At 33.5% G+C, this 21098-nt stretch overlaps 1 protein-coding gene across 4 annotated transcripts in view; it reads left to right on the top strand.

Annotated features, from left to right (window-relative positions):
- The window catches only part of SNX6 (sorting nexin 6), a 73169-nt gene that overhangs the window by 2196 nt on the left and 49875 nt on the right, over nucleotides 1-21098 (top strand). For 2 of the 4 annotated variants that reach the window (XM_051978015.1, XM_051978016.1), the window contains one exon: nucleotides 4460-4615. The exons of the other annotated variants lie outside the window; for them this stretch is intronic. In XM_051978015.1, the coding sequence (XP_051833975.1) occupies nucleotides 4574-4615 (42 nt within the window). In that variant the 5' untranslated portion in view covers nucleotides 4460-4573. The remainder of the gene's footprint in view (nucleotides 1-4459; nucleotides 4616-21098) is intronic. 4 annotated transcript variants of the gene reach the window in all.

Raw genomic sequence — 21098 nt, 5'->3', positions numbered from 1 at the left:
AGTCCTCTGAAAACGTGGTCATTGCATCAGTTTGAAGGCCTTTGTTTTAATTGTGTTGTTACTGTATAAATTGTTCTGTTCTCTTTATCTTGCATTAGTTTTCACAGTTCTACTCATTTTCCTCTGAGATTATCTCTTTTGACATACCATAATTTGTTCAGCTATTCCCAAACAAGGGCACTCCTTAGTTTTTAGGTTTTTTTACCACTACAAAAAGAATTGATTAAATCTTTTGCTCCATATGAGTTCTTTCCCTCTATTAGGGAGTATCATTTTGTCAAAGAATACAATTTAGTGACTTTTTGGACATAGTTGTAAATAATTTTCCAGTGACTGGACCAGTTCATTAATGGGCCCCTCCAACATAACATTTTCGTTTCTTAGCAACTTTTCTTATCTGATGGGTATGGTGTGTTGCCTCTAAAATGCTTTAATTTGCATTTCTCTTATTTTTGATTTAGAACATTTTTTAATAAGGCTTTTGATATCTTGAATAATTTCTTAGAAATTTCCTTTTTGTATCCTTTGACCATTTGTTGGAGAATGGTTTTACTAAAATTTGAATCATGAAACCTTTGACAAGGAATCTTGGTGCAAAATTTCTTCCCTGGTTAATTGCTTATTTTTTTTTTTTGAGTTTTACCTGCATTGGCTTTTTTGGGGGGAAACTTCAATTTTTTTACTCAAAATTGTCCTGTAATATTCTCTTACTTGATTATGAATACTCCCCTTCCCTAAATTTAAAGTCTGTTTCTTTCTCACACCTTTAATCTGTTTATGATTCTTTTTAAGTCATAGGTATCAAAGAGTATTAAGTAATTTTAAAATGTTTAGCAGAGTAAAAGTTTTTGAAATCAGTATGCAGCCAACTTCTGTGCTGTAAGTGATAGGCACATTTGGAGATTACCTTGCTGTAATGGGTTAGATGTTTGTTTAGACTTAGTTTCTGCCAAACTGCAGTCCATTTTTCCTGTTGAGTTTTGTAGAATGGCAAGTTCATTCCCCAGTAACTGAGGTCTTATTTTTTATCCAGTGTTAACTATCCTTTCAGCTAGGTACTTGACATTCCATAATGATAATTGATTAAATTTAATTCAATCATTTCGAGTTTAAATTTGAGGAAAATAATAGAGACATTTATCAAACAGATCTTTACTTAGCACCTATAACTAAGTTTTTGGATTTTTTTCCAAATGTTGGCTCGAATCCCACTTTCTGTGAAGGTCTTCTCTCTAAAATTACTGTCCATTTATAATATATTTTTACATTCTGCATATCTTTTATGTACATTGTTATTTACATATTGTCTCCCCCATTAAAAATAGGAATATTGGTTTTTGCCTTTCTTTGTATCAGGACTGCTTAATATAGTATTTGGCACATAACAAGCTCTAAATAAATGCTTGTTGCTTGCCTAATGAAGCAGTATGTATACTTCCTTCCTGAGGCCTGTAAAGTTAGATGAGTGTAGAAATGAGATTAATTTAGTCAAATATAATACTTTTCTTAAGATGTGTTTCAGAGTTTGGGTTAATATACTTGTGGGTATGGCTTTAATTTTTTGTTGTTGTAACTTATAAGCAAAACCAAATATACAGAATAAAAATAAAACAATGCAAAGCCTTTAATATTTAACAGAATGTAATAAGTTAACAAACACATATATCTGTCTGAAGTTCCTTTGCCTTTAACATTGTTAAAAGTCAAAATGGTATTAAAATTTTTAAAGGTCAAAATCGTACTAAAATTTTTGGGATTCCATGTGTATATGTATATCTTTATATAGTTGTACTTAACATGCTGATTAAATCTTTTCTAAGCTATAAAAATCTTGACAGGAAAAAAAAAACTAAGAATATTCTTTTTTTAAATGGAACATTTAACATTAAAAAAGAATAAACTTCATAGCACAATATAAAATGTAGAGTCATGAGATTTGGGTTTGAATCCCAACCCTCTCACTAGCTCCCTATCTGATCTTGGCAAGTCTCTTAACTTTTCAGTGTCTCACTTTTCCTGTCATGTAAATCTCTTGAGGTTCATTCCACCTCCAAATCTGTGACTCTATGCAATATAATATAGATTGTTATACAAACAGAGCTTCTGTGTGTGTATGTATACTCCCCCAAATCATCTAACTTATACTTGGACAAGAATTTTTTCTTAAAAATCTAAAACAACTGTTTAAAGATCTAATACCTTATTATCCTGATTCCTAATGCATAGTCTTTTAAACTTTTGAACAACTTTAACTACTAGGAAGTTTTCTTTAATATCAAGCTTACTTTTTTGGCATTCAGCAACTCCTTAGTGTTCCTAATTTTTTGCCCCACCCAGGGACAAACAACTATTTTCATTCTTGCCATATGTTGTACCTTTCTTAAGTCTTAAGTTAGTTCAGGTACTTTTAATATGGCATGATTTCCACAGTATATAAAATGATTTCTAAATTGTGGCAATTGGAACTGAACACAATAACTTGTTTGTGGTCTGACCAGGGCAAAGTATAGTAGGACTCTGATTTCTTTAATCCTAGATACTCTATTATGCCTTTCTTAAAACAGTCTAAGAATGCATTTAATTTTTTGGTTGCCATATCACACTTTAGACTCTCTGACTTTGCAATTCAACAGAACCTCCATAGCCATGCTTCCCTCAAAATGTATTTGTCTTCTTGGACCTAGTCTATTATTATAGCCTGCTAGTTGGCATCTCTACCACAAGTCTTTCCCCACTCCGCTCAGTTCATATTTCATTCAACTGTCAAAATGATATTTCTAAAGCACAGGTTTGACCATGTTACCTCCTACTCAGTAAACTCCAGTGTCGTCATATGCAGGATGAAATATGAAAAATTCAATTTGGCTTTCAGAATCCATTATAACCTTTCTTGTGCTCTCTTCACCTTTCTGGTCTTATATCTCATTTCTTAACTGGACATTTTCACTAACTGTCTATTCCCCATGCTGGGAATGTTCTCCCTCCTCATCTCTGCATCCTAGCTTTCATCAAGTCCTAGGTAAAATCTATAGGAAGATTTTCCAAAGCCCTTTTAAATCTAATTTGAGTCTTCTGAGATTATCACTGACTTATCCTGCTCTGGCATAATTGTTTGCATATTATCTCCCCAATTAGGTTGCATTCTTGAGAGCAGGAACTATATTCCTTCTTTACCAGGCATAATGTCTGAAATGTAATAAGTGCTTAATAAAATGTTTATTGATTGATTGTCTTAGAATTCAAGTATAAAACTGAATTCTTACTATACTTATCTCTTACATTAGAGTGAAAGCTTAAGGGCAGAACCTTTTTATATCTCCTGTACTTGTAACAATCCTTGAAATGTAGATGTAGTAAGCTTTGCATTTTATAAATGCTTGTTGATTGATTTTCTGCTTATGAAATAATTTTCTTAATTTGTAGAATCTTTTGGGATTGGGTATGGTGTTTTACTCTCCTGTAATTCCTATTACTGGTGAGGCTGAGGCTGGCAAATCTCTTTAGCTTTAGAATAGAGTCTCAATTGGCTAAACTGAGTATGTGTCTGCACTAATTCTAGCATCAGTATAATTGGTCCCTCAAATTGGGGGGGGGGGCCTCTGGGTTCCTCAAGAGGAACAAGGTTGAAATCAACAGGTTTCCAGCTAACAGCTGATTAAATTTGCCATGCTGATTAATAGAGGGAGCAGACTCTTGAGGAACTATTGTACCTCCAATCTGGGTGAGATGTGAGATAAGAAGAGCCTCCCTCTTTTTTTTCCATTCCCTTAAGATATCTTTGGGAACCTATTTATCCTTTGTTGTACTTATTCACTATTGTCACTATTTATGGCTTTGTCCAAGTCATTGATAAAACTAAAACAATGCAGATCCAAGAACAGATTCCCAACAATCTTAGAGACCTCTTTCAAAGTTGCAATTAAAGTTTTAATGTCTAATGTTTGGGTTTGACTATTAAAATATTCCTAAATTCAACTAACTTTTACAGTTTAACCCATATCCTATGCATGCAGATAATCTAAGAGACATTGCTAAAAAATGTTTGGCTAAAATCTAAGGAAACTTTGTTTTTCACAAGTGAATTTTATGAAATGTTCAAAGAGCAATTCCAATACAATAAATTGTTTCTTTTTTTTTTTAATTAAAACTTTTTAGTTTTTGAAACATATGCATGGTAACTTTTCAACATTAATCCTTGCAAAATCTTGTGTTCCAGTTTCCCCCCACATTCCCCTTGCCCTCTCCCCTACTTGGCAAGTAATTCAATGTATGTTTAACATGGTAAAAATAAATGTTAAATCCAATATATATTTATACAGTTATCTTGCTGCACAAGAAAAATCAGATCAAGAAGGAAGGGGGGGAAAATGAGAAAGAAAACAAAATGCAAGCAAACCGACAGAAAGAGTGAAAATCCTATGTTGTGGTACACACCCAATTCCCACGGTTCTCTCTCTAGGTGTAAATGGCTCTCTTCATCACTGAACAGGTGGCACTGGTATAAATCATCTCATTATTGAAGAAAGCCACGTCCATCAGAATTGATTGTCTTATAGTCTTGTTGCCGTATATAATGATCTCCTGGTTCTACTTATTTCACCTAGCAGCCGTTCATGTAAGTCTCCAGGCCTCTCTGAAATTACCTTGTGGTCGTTTCTTATAGAACAATAATGTACCATAACATTCATGTATCATAATTTATTCATCCATTCTCCAGTTGATGGACATCTTCTCAGTTTCCAATTTCTTGCCAATACAAAAAGGACTGCCACAAACATTTTTGCACATGTGGGTCCCTTTTTCTCCTTTAAGATATCTTTGGAATATAATCCCAGTAGAAACACTGCTGGATCAAAGGGTATGCACAATTTGATAATTTTTTGAGCATAGTTCCAAACTGCTTTCCAGAATGGCTGGATCCTTTCACAGGTCTACCAACAATGTATCAATGTCCCAGTTTTCTCACATCTCCTCTAACATTGATCATTATCATTTCCTGTCATTTTAGCCAAGTATGTAGTCTATCTCAGAGTTGTCTTAATTTGCATTTCTCTGATCAGTTGTGATTTGGAGTACCTTTTCATATGACGAGAAATAATTTTAATTTCTTCATCTGAAAATTGTTCATATCCTTTGACCATTTATCAATTGGAGAATGACTTGATTTCTTATAAATTTGAGTCAATTCTCTATATATTTTAGAAATGAGGCCTTTATTAGAACCTTTGAATGTAAAAATGTTTTCCCAGTTTATTGCTTCCCTTATAATCTTGTCTGCATTCGTTTTGTTTGTACAAAAACTTTTTAACTTAATATAATCAAAATGATCTATTTTGTGATCAATAGTGATCCCTAGTTCTTCTTTGGTCACAAATTCCTTCCTCCACAGATCTGAGAGATAAAGTATCCTATGTTCTTCTAATTTATTTATAATATCATACTTTATGTCTAGATCATGAATCCATTTTGACCTTATCTTGGTATATGATGTTAGGTGTGGGTCAATGCCTAGTTTCTGCCATATTAGTTTCCAATTTTCCCAGCAGTTTTTGTCAAACATTGAATTCTTATCTTATAAGCTGGGGTCTTTGGGTTTGTCAAACACTAGATTATTATAGTTATTGACTATTTTGTTCTGTGAACCTAGCCTATTCCACTGATGAAATAATCTGTTTCTTAGCCAGTACCAAATGGTTTTGATGACTGTTTTAGGTCTGGTACAGCTAGGCCACCTTCATTTGATTTTTTTTTTTTCATTAACTCTTTTGAAATTCTTGATCTTTTGTTGTTATTTTTTTCTAGGTCAACAAAATAACTCTTGAGAGTTATATTGGCATAGCACTAAATAAATAGATTTGTTTAGGGAGTATTGTCATCTTTATTATATTCGCTCAACCTATCCAAGAGCACTTGATATTTTTCCAGTTGCTTAGATCTGACTTTATTTGTGTGGAAAGTGGTTTGTAGTTTTGCTTATATAGTTCCTGACTTTCCCTTGGCAGATAGATTCCCAAATATGTTATCCTGTCGACAGTTATATTAAGTGGAATTTCTCTTTGTAACTCTTGCTATTGAGTTTTGTTAGTGATGTATAAAAATGCTGATGAGTTTTGTGGGTTTATTTTGTATCCTGCAACTTTACTAAAGTTGTGGATTATTTCTAATAGTTTGTTAGTTGATTCTCTAGGGTTCTCTAAGTATACCATCATATCATCTGCAAAGAGTGTTAATTTGGTTTCCTCATTACCTACTCTTAATTCCTTTAATTTCTTTTTCTTCTCTTATTGCCAAAGCTAGCATTTCTAATACATTATTGAATAGTAATGGTGATAGTGGGCAACCTCCTGATCTTATTGGAAATTATCCCCATTACATATGATGGTTGCTGATGGTTTTAAATAAATGTTACTGATTATTTTAAGGAAAAGTCCATTATTCCTATTCTCTCTAGTGTTTTTAATAGGAATAGGTGTTGGATTTTATCAAATGCTTTTTCTGCATCAATTGAGATAATCATGGTTTTTGTGAATTTGGTTATTGATATAGCCAATTATCCAAATAGTTTTCTTAATATTGAATCAGCCCTGCCTTCCTGGCATAAATGCTATTTGGTTGTGGTGTATTACCCTAGGGGTGATTTTTTTTTTTGTAATCTCTTTGCTAATATTTTATTTAATATTTTCACATCAATATTCATTAGCAAGGGTCTATAATTTTCTTTCTCTATTTTTGTCCTGCTTGGGTTAGGTATCAGTACCATGTCTGTGTCATAAAAGGAATTAGGTAGGAGTCCTTCATTCCCTATTTTTTCAAATAGTTTGTAGTATTGGAGTTAATTGTTCTTTAAATGTTTGGTAGAATTCACATGTAAATCCATCTGGTCCTGGGGATTTTTTCTTAGAGAGTTGATTAATAGCTTATTATATTTCTTTTTCTAAAATGGCACTGTTTAAGTAATTGATTTCCTCTTTTGTTAATCTGGGCAATCTATATTTTTGTAAATATTCCTCCATTTCACTTAGGTTGTCAAATTATTGGAATAAAGTTGGGCAAAGTAACTCCTAATTATTGCTCTTAATTTCCTTTTCATTGGTGGAACGTTCTCCTTTTTCATTTTTAAGACTAACAATTTGATTTTCCTCTTTGCTTTTTCTAATCAGATTTACCAAAGCTTTATCTATTTTATTGTTGTTTTTTTTTTTCATAAAACCAAATCTTAGTTTTATTTATTAATTCAATAGTATTTTTACTTTTAATTTTAGAATTTCAAGTTTAGAATTTGATTGGAGGGTTTAATTTGGTCTTTTTCTAGCTTTTTTAAGTTGCAAGCCCAATTGATCTTCTCTTTCTCTATTTTATTCAAGTAAACCTCTAAAGATATAAAATTTTCCCTTATTAGCACTTTGGCTGCATCCCACACATTTTGGTATGCTGTCTCATTGTTGTCATTCTCTTGGATGAAATTATTAATTGTATCTATGATTTGCTGTTTCAATCATTCTTGAGGAGGATATTATTTAGTTTCCAATTACTTTTTGGTCTATTTACCCCTCGCTTTTTGTTGAATGTAGTTTTCATTGCATTGTTATCTGAAAAGAATGCATTTACTATTTCTGCCTTTAATTTTGAAGTCTTTATGTCCTAATATATGGTCAGTTTTTGTATAGGTTCCATGAACTGCTGAGAAGAAAGTGTACTCCTTTCTGTCTCCATTCAGTTTTCTCCAAAGATCTATCATACTTAATTTTTCTTAGTATTTTATTTACCTCTTTAGCTTCTTTCTTATTTATTTTGTGTTTTGATTTATCTAGTTCTGAGAGTGCAAGGTTGAAATCTCCCACTATTGCAGTTTTGCTTTCTATTTTTTCTTGCAACTCTCTTACTGCTGATTGTTTCTTACAGAACAATAATATCCCATAACGTTCATATATCATAACTTAATCAGCCATTCTCCAACTGATGGGCATCCATTCAGTTTCCAGTTTCTTTCCACTACCAAAAGGGCTGCCACAAACATTTTTACACATGTGGGTCCCTTTCCCTCTTTTATGTTCTCTTTGGGATATAAGTCCAGTAGAAACACTGCTGGATCAAAGGATATACACCTTTTGATACTCTTTGGACATAGTTCCAAATTGCTCTCTAGGATGGTTGGATCAGTTCATAATTCCACCAACAGTGTATTAGTGTCGCAGTTTTTTCCACATCGCCTTGAACGTTCATCATAATGTTTTCCTGTCATTTTAGCCAATCTGAGAGGTGTGTGGTAGTACCTCAGAGTTGTCTTAATTTGCATTTCTCTGATCAATAAGGACTTAGAGCACCTTTTCATGTGACTAGAAATGATTTCAATTTCTTCATCTGAAAATTGTTCATATCCTTTGACCATTTATCAGTTGGAGAATAGCTTGAATTCTTATAAATTTGAGTCAATTCTCTATATATTTTAGAAATATTTTATCAGAACCCTTGAATATAAAAATCTTTTCCCAGTTGCTTGTCTTCTAATCTTGTCTGCCTTGGTTTTATTTGTACAAAACCTTTTTAACTTAATGTAATCAAAATTATCCATTTTATCTTCAATTATGAGTTCCAGTTCTTCCTTGGACACAAATTCCTTCCTTCTCCACAAATCTGAGAGGTAATCTATCCTTTGTTCTTCTAATTTGCTTATGATATCATTCTTCGTCTAAATCATGAACCCATTTCAATTCTTTCTTTCATAATGCATATTTCCATATATACACCCACCCCTCTCTTCCTATGCTCTTTTTCTTTTTAAAAAGTTCATTTTCTTCTTTTTGTTTTACTTTAAAGCCTTTTTAATATTCTGAGTTTAGTGCCATCTCATCAGAAAGCAAAGGACAGGCTTTAAATATACACAAGGTAGTTTATTCTGCATGCATCTTTTAAAAAAAAAAAAAAACTCCCTTTTTTATTGAACTGAATACAAATAAGAAAAAAAAATAGAAAAAGAAAGAAAAGGAAAATTAAACTAATTTTATTATATCTGCTGATAAATCCTGTACAATTCTATTTGTAACTCCAGTGTATTTGAATTGAGCTTTTTATTTCTTCCAAAATTTTCTCTTTGATCTGGGGATTTTGAAATTTGGCGGTAATATTGCTATGTTTTCCACAAAGGATCTCTTTGAGGTAATAATTGGCCAATTTTTTAATGTCTACTTTCTCCTCATGTTCCATCACTCTGGGATAATTTTCTTAAAATATTTCTTTCATTATTATGGTTCTTTTGTTGGTTATAGCTTTCATGTAGTTCAATTTTTCTTACATTTTCTCTTCTTGATCTTCTCTTCTCCAGATCAGTCTTAATTAAATCTTACTAGATTTTTCTGTTTCTTTTAGTTTTCCTCAATCTCTTAACATTTGATTTTCAAAGTCTTTTTTGAAGTCTTTAAATTCTTTCTGATCAGGTAGCTCTTTAAGGTTACTCTTTTATTTAGCATTACTCTTTGGGGTAGAAAAGGCCTTTTTTACTTTACTGTTCTCTTCTGAAGATGAACTCCGGTCTTTCCTATTCCCATAGTGATTTATATTGTTGGGTTTTTTCTTTGCCTTTTCATTATTACTATTATTATTATTATTAATGAAAACTATTAACATAAACACCTCTAGTCCTGAAATGGTGGGGAATGGTTCCTCTAACTTCACTTCAGCCCTTTTCCTCTGACCTGGAACCCCAAAACAAAAGCTCCTTCTGCAATTACCCACAGTCCAGCGTGTTCCTGCCCCACTATTTTTGCACTCATCAGATGTGCTGGTGTCTCAGCAATACAACTGGGCCTTATCTCAATTGGGATTCCCTCAAGTCTTCCTGCTTTCAGATCCCTATTCCCCTTACTGCTGAAGAGGGAAAGGTCCCCATGATTCTTCTAGCTGAGGCTCCAGCCAACCCCAGCTAGCCCAGGGTTTCCCCTTTGCTGTTTCTGTGGAACTAGCATTTACACTTCACATTGGTTAAATCCTGTCCTGGGATCTTTCTTCTGTTCTAGGATTGTCACGAGAGAACTCTTTCTTGTTCTACCCCAATTAGAGTTTGTTTTTCACCAGGCTGTGTTCACTCTGAGGGACAATTTTGTTCTGTTGATGGGGAAAGAGCTTGAAATTTTCTGACCTACTCTTCCATATTCTAGAATCCTCCTTCTCCATGCATGCATCTTTTTAGCCACAACTGCACATATCTGTATGAAGGACAGAACTTAGTGTCAGCTTTGGTTTACTCCCCAATAATCTTAAGGTCACTCTCTCTTTGTTCCTGCTTACTTCCTGTTGAACACAGATGGGAAAAATAATGAAATTGTGTTAAATAGACCTAACATAAATTTGTTAGCTATTCTCAACTGGATTCTAACCACAGCAAGGTAATCTTTTTACACCTCCCTAATTGTTGCACTATCTTACCTTACTACAGCAGCTTTTTCAAAATTTTTCATCCCTCATCAAATAAATCAATTAAAAGTGCCCATTTTATCTCCTGAAATCATCGCTTGTTTGGTTTAAGAACTCTTCTACATCCATAGCTGTAAATTCTCCTTCCTATCCTGTTCCTCTAATTTGTTTATGATAGATTTTTTTTGTCTAGACTCTATCTTCATTTGGAACTTACTGTGCAAGGTGGCATATAAGGTATTTATCTAACCCTAGATTGCTTAACCATTTACCTGGCTTTTTTTTTTTTGAATAATAAATCCTTATCCCTTAAAAAATGTCCCAAGAAATATCAAACACTTTTTTTTTCTGGAAACATAATTTATTTCATTGATCAACATTTCTATTTTTTAACCACTACCAAATTGTTATGAAAATTACTGTTTTATGGTATCATTTCTTCCAGGTTAATTTTTTTTCTACATAGTGACATTTAGTATTTTATTATGGCACTGGATTTGTTTATTTAGTTTGGTAGTATTGTCATTTTTGTTATATTAGCATGACCTACTAAGGAGCAATTTTTTTGGTCATTTCATTGTATACAAAGGGATTTATAATTTAATCTCTGAATGTTTTGTTAGATATCTTATATTCTGGTTATTTTTAATGTACTTACACTTTCTAGCTCTTTCTGCTGGATTATCCTTAATATTTCAAAAACTAACAATTTTTTGTAGGTTTATTTTATATCCTGTTACATAAGTTAGCTATTGTTTTCATTAATTTTCAATTGAATCTCTTAAGATTCTCTAAATGTATCATATAATCTGAAAAAAAGTAATGATTTTGTTAATTCTTTTACATATCCCCTCATTTTTTTTTCTTTATGATATCAAGTAATAGTGGTGACAGTGAATATTCTTACTGTCCCTCTACTTTTATTTTAAAGGCATCTAGAGTTTCATCTTCTCCATTAATGATAGCTCTAAGTTTTAGACAGAAAAATAAATGCCAGTTTTTGTTTTTCTTCCCAGGTTATTTTTACTTTCTTCCTAAATCTGATTTTTCTTGTGTAACAAGACAACTGTATAAATATGTATACATGGAGGATGCTCACTGATTTAAGAAAAGTGAACGAACAGATGGAAACTATGGGAACTCTTCAGCCTGGACTTCCATCTCCTACTCAGCTTCCTAGAGAATGGGATTATGGGTTTTCTCCCATAGTGCTCTCTGGCCCAAAGAGCTTTAAGGTGTGGACTTTGAGTAAAGGTGGGAACACAAGCCTTGTCTTGATTAGTTCTACTTAGTACCTTGTTTCAGGTTCTGGCCAAAACAACTTCTTGTAAGATTAGATCAACTCTAATTACTTAGCAGTTAGTAAGGATTCCAACATCTCCCCCTTTCTTTTGTTTTAAAACATAGGGGGTTTCTGAGGGGGTACACATAAATCCATCAATATGGGCCAGAATACCAGATATACATGGTATACATAAATCCATCAATATGGGAGGCATTATACATAATTTACATGAGCACATAGCAATATAACACAGGCTAGTAGTAATGTAACAAATAACAAGAATCAATCTGAAAATTTACACATGTCCATAAGTCCTAGAAACAGTCCAATAGGATTCCATTGTCCATTAGTTCATGTGCCAGGAATCTAATAATTCTTATGAGCACAATCAGCAACAGAACCACCCGATATTTCTTGGGTCTTCTCCTTTGTTTCAAGGGTCTGCTCCATCTTTCTGCAATGGACAAGGCGAATGCGGCTCGTAGGCACCCATCTGATTCCTTCTCCACCTGTAGAGATGCAAGCAAATCCTCTCCCCCAAGCAGTTAGTCTATCTGGTCCCTTCCATTCACCACTTTCTGGGTCTCTCCACATCACCTGGCGATTATCTAAAGATAGTGGAGCTGCTCGCACTGGACACTGCTCTTCTGGTGGGTTATAAAACCTGTCTGCTGGAGCCAGTGCATCTTTATCAAAGATTAAAAAATTAATGGTATAGAGAACTAAATTTAGAAGTTCTCTAGGGTTACCCGTGGCTCCTCCTTTCTTTTGTTTTTGGAGGAGTGTCTTAATGTCTCTGTTTCTTCTTTCTACTATTGCTTGACCTTGAGGATTGAAGGGTATGCCAGTAGTGTGTAAAATCTTATACTGTGCACAAAAGTGTTCAAAATGTTTGGAGGTATATGCCGGTCCATTATCTGTTTTTATTTCTTGTGGCACACCCATAATTGCGAATGCTTGAATGAGGAATTCAGTGACCACTCGGGCTGTCTCTTTTGCTGCTGGTATGGCAAAAGTGAATCCTGAAAAGGTGTCTACCACAACGTGGATAAAAGACAGACGACCGAAAGATTTATAATGGGTCACATCCATTTGCCAGATTTCATTGGGTCTCAAACCACGAGGGTTCTTCCCTGGAGGCAGTGTAGGAGCGTGGAAGGGAAGGCAAGCTGTACAGCTTTTTACTATGCTCCTAGCTTCTTCTCTTGTAATCCCAAACTGTAAACGCAAAGCTCGAGCAGCCTGATGGTATTTAGAATGGGATTCCTGGGCCTCCTGAAATAAAGGCGTACTGGCCAACATAGTTAAAAGGCTATCTGCCTTTGAATTTCCATCAAAAATAGGACCTGGAAGTCCACTATGTGAGTGGACATGCAGGATATAAATCTTTTCTGGATGCTTTCTCACTTGCTCTTGAAGTTCCTTAAAGAGCTGATATATATTAGAAGCTGCAAATTTTATTTGGGCTGTGGCAATTCTTTGTACCACACCTACTGAATAGGCTGAATCAGATATTATATTTATGTCGCCTGGGTAATAAGTGAGAGCTAGCATGATCGCATATAGTTCGTTCTGCTGAGTGGACTGAAAAGGAGTTCTGACTACTCTTTTTACGGTTAGATCATGAGAGTATACAGCACAAATATTTTGTTTGGCTGCGTCTGTAAAAATGGTTGGTCCTTCAAGAGGAACCTTAGAAACCTTCTCCTCAAAATTCCATTGCCAATTATGCAGTAGTCTGGTTATCTTTAATGGAGATCCATGTGCAAAATTTGGAGCCATGGCCAATAAAATCTGCCACTCTGGGATGGTTTCACAGCATACATTAATTTGTGCATTTGTATAGAAGGTATATATCTTGTCAGGTCTTGTCCCAGATAATTGTACTGCTCGCTTAATGGCCTTTAATAGAATCCTAGCCACAAGCACTGGGTAAGGCGTAAGGCTTTGTTCTGGTTGTGCTGGGAGGTTCACCCACTCTATCACATTGTCTCCTTGATGAAGGACTGCTGTGGGTGCTTCTTTCGTAGCAAAAACCGATATTTCCAAGGGTTTTTGAGTTACTCTCTCAACTACATTGGATAAAGCCAGTTCAACTTCTCTCAAGGTCTCTTGAGCTTCTTTTGTAAGCCGGCGTGGTGAATTTAAAGCAGTGTCTCCCCTTAAAATGTCATATAGGGGTTGCAATTGATTGGTAGTTAAACCTAATACTGGACGCATCCATTGGATATCTCCTATTAATTTTTGGAAATCATTTAAGGTGTTCAACCTCTCTGTTCTTAAAGACAGTTTTTGTAGTGTAAGTGCCTTAGGATATATTTCATATCCTAAATATTGAAAAGGAGCATGTCTTTGAATTTTTTCTGTAGTGATATGAAGTTTGTAGTATCTTAGTGTTTCTATGGTTTTTTGTAGACATGCTTCTAGAATTTGTTCCTCCGGTGCACATCCCAATATATCATCCATATAATGTAATAGCATAACTTTTGGAAATGCTTTTCTTATTGGAGCAAGAGCAGCAGCAACATACATTTGACACATAGTGGGGCTGTTCTTCATACCCTGTGGCAAAACCATCCATTCATATCTTTTATAAGGCTCAGCTAAATTGACACTGGGCACCGAAAAGGTAAATCTCTTCATATCCTCCTTATCCAGAGGAATGGAATAGAAACAATCCTTGATGTCATACAGAATCCTAATAAGCAGCCTCGTGATAGTCACCCAGGTTCTGACTCCAGACCACAAAAACCAGGAATATACTGGACAGCAGCAGTAACGGCTGACCGACCTATGCTCACTATCTATATAAATGGCCTACCATTGGAAGGATTGGTAGACACAGGTGCGGATCGTACAGTTATTAGAGGTGCCAGTTGGCCCAGTCACTGGCCAAAGATTAAAGAAGATACCTATATGTCTGGAGTAGGAGGATCAATAGCAGCTGAAGTTAGTGCTGCCCCTATGAGATGGACTTTTGAAGGCAAAACAGGAGTTTTTACTCCTTTTATAGTTGAAAAAATCCCCATCAATCTGTGGGGAAGAGACGTTTTACAACAATTGGGGTTAAAAATGAGTACTTCGGTTTTTTAAGCAGGGCTGCTGTTGAAGGCCTGCCAACACTTTCACCTATTCCTATCCAATGGAAAACTGATACACCAGTGTGGATAGAACAGTGGCCCTTAAGTAGCGATAAAATTCAGGCCTTATTAGATATAGTACAGGAGCAGCTTGAACAAGGGCATTTACAACCTTCTCTAAGTCCTTGGAATTCACCAGTGTTAGTTGTAAAAAAGAAATCGGGAAAATGGAGGATGCTCACTGATTTAAGAAAAGTGAACGAACAGATGGAAACTATGGGAACTCTTCAGCCTGGACTTCCATCTCCTACTCAGCTTCCTAGAGAATGGGATTATGGGTTTTCTCCCATAGTGCTCTCTGGCCCAAAGAGCTTTAAGGTGTGGACTTTGAGTAAAGGTGGGAACACAAGCCTTGTCTTGATTAGTTCTACTTAGTACCTTGTTTCAGGTTCTGGCCAAAACAACTTCTTGTAAGATTAGATCAACTCTAATTACTTAGCAGTTAGTAAGGATTCCAACATCTACATACATTGCATTTAACATATACTTTAACATAATTAACATGTATTGGACTACCTGCCATCTGGAGGATTTTTTTAATTCCAAAAATACTGCTTTAATATTTTTAGTTTTGCAAACAAGGAATTTTAATATGCTTCTCTACCATAGTAAGGAAAAGTTCATTGTGATTTGTGAATTTCTATGTTTTTGAGTTTGGAGTATTTTCTTTGTTTTACATAAAAGGGTACTTTTCCTCCTACTCCTTGTTTTTTTTTAAATTTTATTTTTATTTTCAGTTCCAAATTCATTCCCTTTTTTCACCTATGCTTCCACCTTTTGAACAGACTACTATGTTTTTACATTAGCTGTTTCCTGTCAAGGTTGGGGGACAAGAAAAATAAGAGGAAAAAGTATGCTTCAAGCTATACTCTTGAGTTTATCAGTTTGACATCTTCAGGTTGATGATATTTTTGATCATAAGTCCTTTGACATTGTCATCAATCATTGTATTGATCAGTTGCTAAGTTTTTTACAGTTGTCTTTACAGTGTTGGCTATGACCATATACATCAGTTTTGTTGTTGTTCTGCCCACATCACTTTGTATCAGTTCATACAAGTATTTCCAGGTTTTTCGGAAACCATTCCATTTATCATTTTAACTCATTTTAATTTGAATTTAATCATTTATCATTTATCATATTAACAACATAAGTTTCTGTCACATTATTATTTCAAAACTTGTGTAACTATTGCCCAATTGAGTGGCATTCTGTTTCTAATTCTTTGCCAACCCATAAAAAGCCACTATAAATATTTTATTTTTTTGTGTCTTTTTTACTTTTCTTTGACTTCTTTGGGCTATAAACCTAGTAGCAGTATTAATGGAACAAAGGATATGTAATTTCATATTCCTTTGGGTATAATTACAGATTTTTATTCAGCATGGTAAATATTTCAAATTAGTTCAAAATTGGACTAGTTCACAACTCCATCAGCATTGCATTAATTTCCCTATATTCCCTCTAGCATTTGTCATTTTTCTTTTCTGTCATTTTAACCAATTTATTAGGTGTGAGTTAGTACTTGGAGTTGTTTTAATAAGCATTTCTCTAATTATTAGTGCTTTGGACAATTTTTCATGTGTCTGTTGATAGCTTTGGTGTCTTCTTCTGATAACTGCATGTTTATATTCTTTGACACCTTTATCAGGCACACTTCTGTAAATTCTCCCCCCTTTCCCTTCCTACTTCTCATTTTGGTTGCCTTGGCTTTGTTTGTGCAAAAAATTTTCTGATTTTATGTAATCAAAATTACCCATTTTATCTTATGTGAACGTCTTTATTTCTTGTTTGGTTACTAACTCTTTCTCCTGTCCATAGATCTGACAGGTTTAATTTCTTCTGTGTTCCTCTAATTTGGTTATGACATACTTGTATATCTAAATCACTTTCTCATTTTGACCTTACCTTAATATATGAGTTGTTGGACTATACCTACATTCTGCCATACTATTTAAGAGTTTTCCCAGTCTTTTGTTATATAGTGAATTCTTGACACAGGAACTTGAGACTTTGGGTTGATCAAAGATGAGGTTGCTATGCTAAATTTTTTCTGTATATTATGTACTAATCTATTCCATTGATCAACTACTCTATTTCCAGCCCATTCCAAACTGTTTAAATAATTTCTACTTTGTAGTATAGTTGGGTATTTCTAGGTTCCCCCCCTCCTTTTTTTTCCCCCATTTATTCCCTTGATATTCTTTGATAATATGATTGGTAGGACAATGAATAAGTAAAATAGTTTAGGTAGCATTGTAATTTTTATTGTATTGTTCAGCTTGTCCACAAACAATTAATATTTCTGCAGTTGTTTAGATCTATCTTTCTATGAAGAGTGTTTTGTTATTATGTTCATATAAATCTTATGTGTTTTGGCAGATAGATTCCCAAGTACTCCATACTGTCTGCAGTTACTTTAAGTGAAATTTCTTTATCTCTTCCTATTGAGTTTTATTGGTAATGTGGAAAAGTTGATGATTTATATAAATTTATTTATGTTGCAATTTTGTTGAAATATTTCATCAGTTTTTCAATTATTTCTCTGGAGTTCTCTAAGTATATGATCATGTCATTTGCAAATGAGTAATATTTTCCTAATATGGATTATTTAATTAATATTAAAAATAAAATACTAACTAAAATATTACAATAATATATTATAAAGATTATACATTATAATCAAATGAAATTTATATCAAGAATACAGTGATTTTGACATAAGGAAAACAAAACAATTGGTTATATCAATAATAAAAATTTTATTTAAAAATCATATTGGACAACACTCATTTCTGTTTAAAAAATTACTTGAAAATACAGATATACATGGATTTTTCTTTAAATGGATTTTTTAAATGTTTTAAAGAAACATTTATCTACATTAACAAGCATTGTTTGTAAATAGGGATAAGCTAGAAGCCTTTCCAGTAGGATTAGATGGGAAACTAAGATAGATCAATGAAGCGAACATACAATACAATTTACAGCAATAAAGGAATATAGTAAAATTGTATTTGTCAAGTATCAGGATTTGAGATTTGGGGATAACAGTATTTGGTTTAAAAAAATTGAGGGGAAAACTGGAAAGCAGTATGGCAGAAATTGGGCATAGACCAATATCTTATGCTATTTACTAAGATAAGAGTCAAAATGGATATATGACTTAGATATAAAGATAAATATTACAAGAAAAATTGAAGAACATATTATCTATCAGACTTACAGATAAGAGAACACTTTATGATTAGACAAGGTAATAGAGAGCTGAGTGAGATGTAAAAGGGAGAATTTTGGTTACAGTTATCCCTTCCACATTGCAGGGTACCACATCTGGAAAATTTTGTAAAATTTTTTGGCTCTCTTTCTTAACAGAGAAGTCTCCATTTTTTCTCTTTGAGGGTGTTAACAGTACCTTATTTATTATGTTGACCTGCAATATATCTAAACCATGATGGAGAAAGTCATGATGTAGAAAGGATAATTATATGTTGAATTTAAAAAGTTTTGTACAGATTTTTAAAATGTAAATTTTTTTAAACGTATTTAAAATGATGTGTGTGTGTGTGTGTGTGTGTGTGTGTGTGTGTGTGTGTGTGTAATTTTTCAGATAAAGGTCTTATGTCTCAAATATATAAAAAACATTGTCAAATTCATTGAAATGTAAGTCATTTCCCAAGTGATAAATGATCAAAGAATATGAACAGGCAGTTTTCTAATGAAGAAATCAAAACAATTTGTAGTTATTATGGGACAGGTCAATTTTCTGAGAGCCTCCACAGCTATATTTACATCTGAAGGAGTTGCAGAGCAGCTTTGCTGACACAGGTGTTGTTCACTGAGAATGAAATAAATTGGAAGTCGAGGGAAGAGGTCAGACAATGCAATGACCTCTCAGTCAGAGAGCTCCATTCTGGGTTGGATCTCCAGCAGCCACTGTCAGGTAGCTCCCGTGTATTCCAGCATACAGTCACACAAAAAGCCTTGGAGGTATCATTTTACATGTATCAGATTGGCTAAAATGATTGAAGAGGAAAGCAAAAAATATTGGACAGGATGTTGAAAAATTGGGACTCCAGTTCACTGTTGGTAGAATTCTGAACTGATAGAACCATTTTGGAGAACAATCTAGAATTATCCCCAGTGCCTTTACCCTTTAACCTAGTAATGCCACTACTAGGTCATTGTTTCCAAAGATGATTAGAGAAAGAGGGAAAAAACTGATAACTTCTAAAATATTTATAGCAGTTTTCTTTCATGGCAAAAACTGGAAGTTGTAGGGATGCCCTTTAATTGGGGAATGGCTGACAAATTATGGTATAGGAATGAAATGATCAACAGGCAGATTTCAGAAAAACCTGAAAAACTTAAATGAACTGAGGTTGAGTAAAGTAAGCAGAACCAGAAGAACATTAAACAGTAACAGCAACATTGGGTCATGATCAACTTTGATATTCTTAGCTCTTCTCAGCAGTAGTGATTTATGATAGTTCCGAAAATCTTATGATAGAAAATGCTATCCACATTCAGAAAAAGAATTGTGAGGTCTGAATGCATATTGAAACATACTATTTTCATTTTTTTTTCTTTCTTATAGTTTTTCCCTTTTGTTCTGATTCTTTCACAATGTGACTACTACAGAAATATGTTTAATAGGATCATACTTATATGAGCTAACAAAAAATTCTCATGGCTAGAATAAAATTGTCCAAAGGCTTGTAAATCCTTTCCAGAGACTGAACCAGTAGAACTTGGACAAGAGACAGAATCTTCTGGGAAACTACTGATGTAAAAAAAAAAAAAAAAAAAAACTTTAGGGACCTTTAATGTTAATAAAAAAGGGTCTTCATAAGTTTTTTTTGTCGTTTTCTAATTGTCCTTTGGATGTCACTGAATTTCTGCTTTGTATTTTATTCTTCTCCCAAAAATGATGATTTTAGAAAAAACATAGGTAGACTTGCAAGAAGTAATGAAGAGTGAAATGAACAGAATCAAGAGAATGTTGTCTCTAGTAATGCCAATTTTTTTTTTAAACAACTTTGAGCAACTGAGTCATTTTGACTTATAAGTAGCCAAGCTAATTATAAAGGCCCTATGAAGGAAGATACTAGCTACCTCCAGAAAAAGAACTGGTAAGTAGAATAGAAGGATTTTTCATTTACCTCTGTCTAATGGTAGCTGTGGGAATGGGGAAGTAATAAAAAAAATATAAAAAGAAAGAAAAACAATTTATATATTTTGCTGTGTTTTGGAAATGCTTGTTTTATTTCATTAAATTTTTTTAAACAAGAGGAATAGTTTTGTTTCTTTTTTTCTAGAACAATAAAATTTGATTACTTTAATATACCATAACTTACTCAACTGTTTCCCAATTGATGGGCATCTACTCATTTTCCAATTCTTTGCCACCACAAAAAGAGTTGCTACATTTTTGCACATGTTAGGTCCTTTTCCCTCCTTTCTGATAATTCTTGGCATCTTATTTTCAAAAAAACATTTAACTACATTTGAAGATAACAATTCTTTAAATACTTGATAGAATTCACTTGTTAATATATTCTGTCCATTTCTTCCTTAGCTCTTTCTGGCTTCTTAATTTTTTCCCCTAAGATCAGGTTATTAAATTATTTTTGAATAAGTACTTAGATACTAATCTATTAGGTACACTTTAAAGTGTTTCCCTATATCTAATTCTTTTAAGCATAATGTAGTTTCTTCCCTTCTTATATATTTTTAACGTTTTCTATGATATCATGATTACCATTCCTGCTTTTCAAAAATTCCCTTGAACCATAATTTTTATCAGACTCCTAATTTTAACTGGGGAACATGGTATTGGTTTATCCTATCCCATTTCTTCCTACTCTGTTTCACAGCTGAGTTTATATGTAGTTAATAATTGTGATTTTCCTTTTACTACATCCTCTAATACTTGGCTCTTTTGAAGCTTTTTTCCCTTTTGCAACAAAGGAAAGTCACTTAACCTCTGCCAATTTATTTTCTCATCATGGGGATTGTAATAGCATTTACTTGGTGGTATTATGAGGATGAAATGAAATAATATTTGAATAGTGATTTGAAAACCTTAAAACACTATAAAAATCCTTTCTTATCATGATCAGAGTGAGGAAGGAAAAGGAGTGAGTTCAATACTGGTCATCTATAATTAAAAGTAATCCCATTTCTTTGCCTCTTTCCCTTTACTTGTTCCAGATATGCTGATCTCTGGTTTTATACTTTTATTTATAACTTTTGGTTCTCCC

This window comes from Antechinus flavipes, chromosome 2 (genome assembly GCF_016432865.1).
Source record: "Antechinus flavipes isolate AdamAnt ecotype Samford, QLD, Australia chromosome 2, AdamAnt_v2, whole genome shotgun sequence".
Classification (NCBI taxonomy): Eukaryota; Metazoa; Chordata; class Mammalia; order Dasyuromorphia; family Dasyuridae; genus Antechinus; species Antechinus flavipes.
Note: the sequence above shows the minus strand (reverse complement) of the source record. Positions and strands in the feature narration are given on the sequence as shown.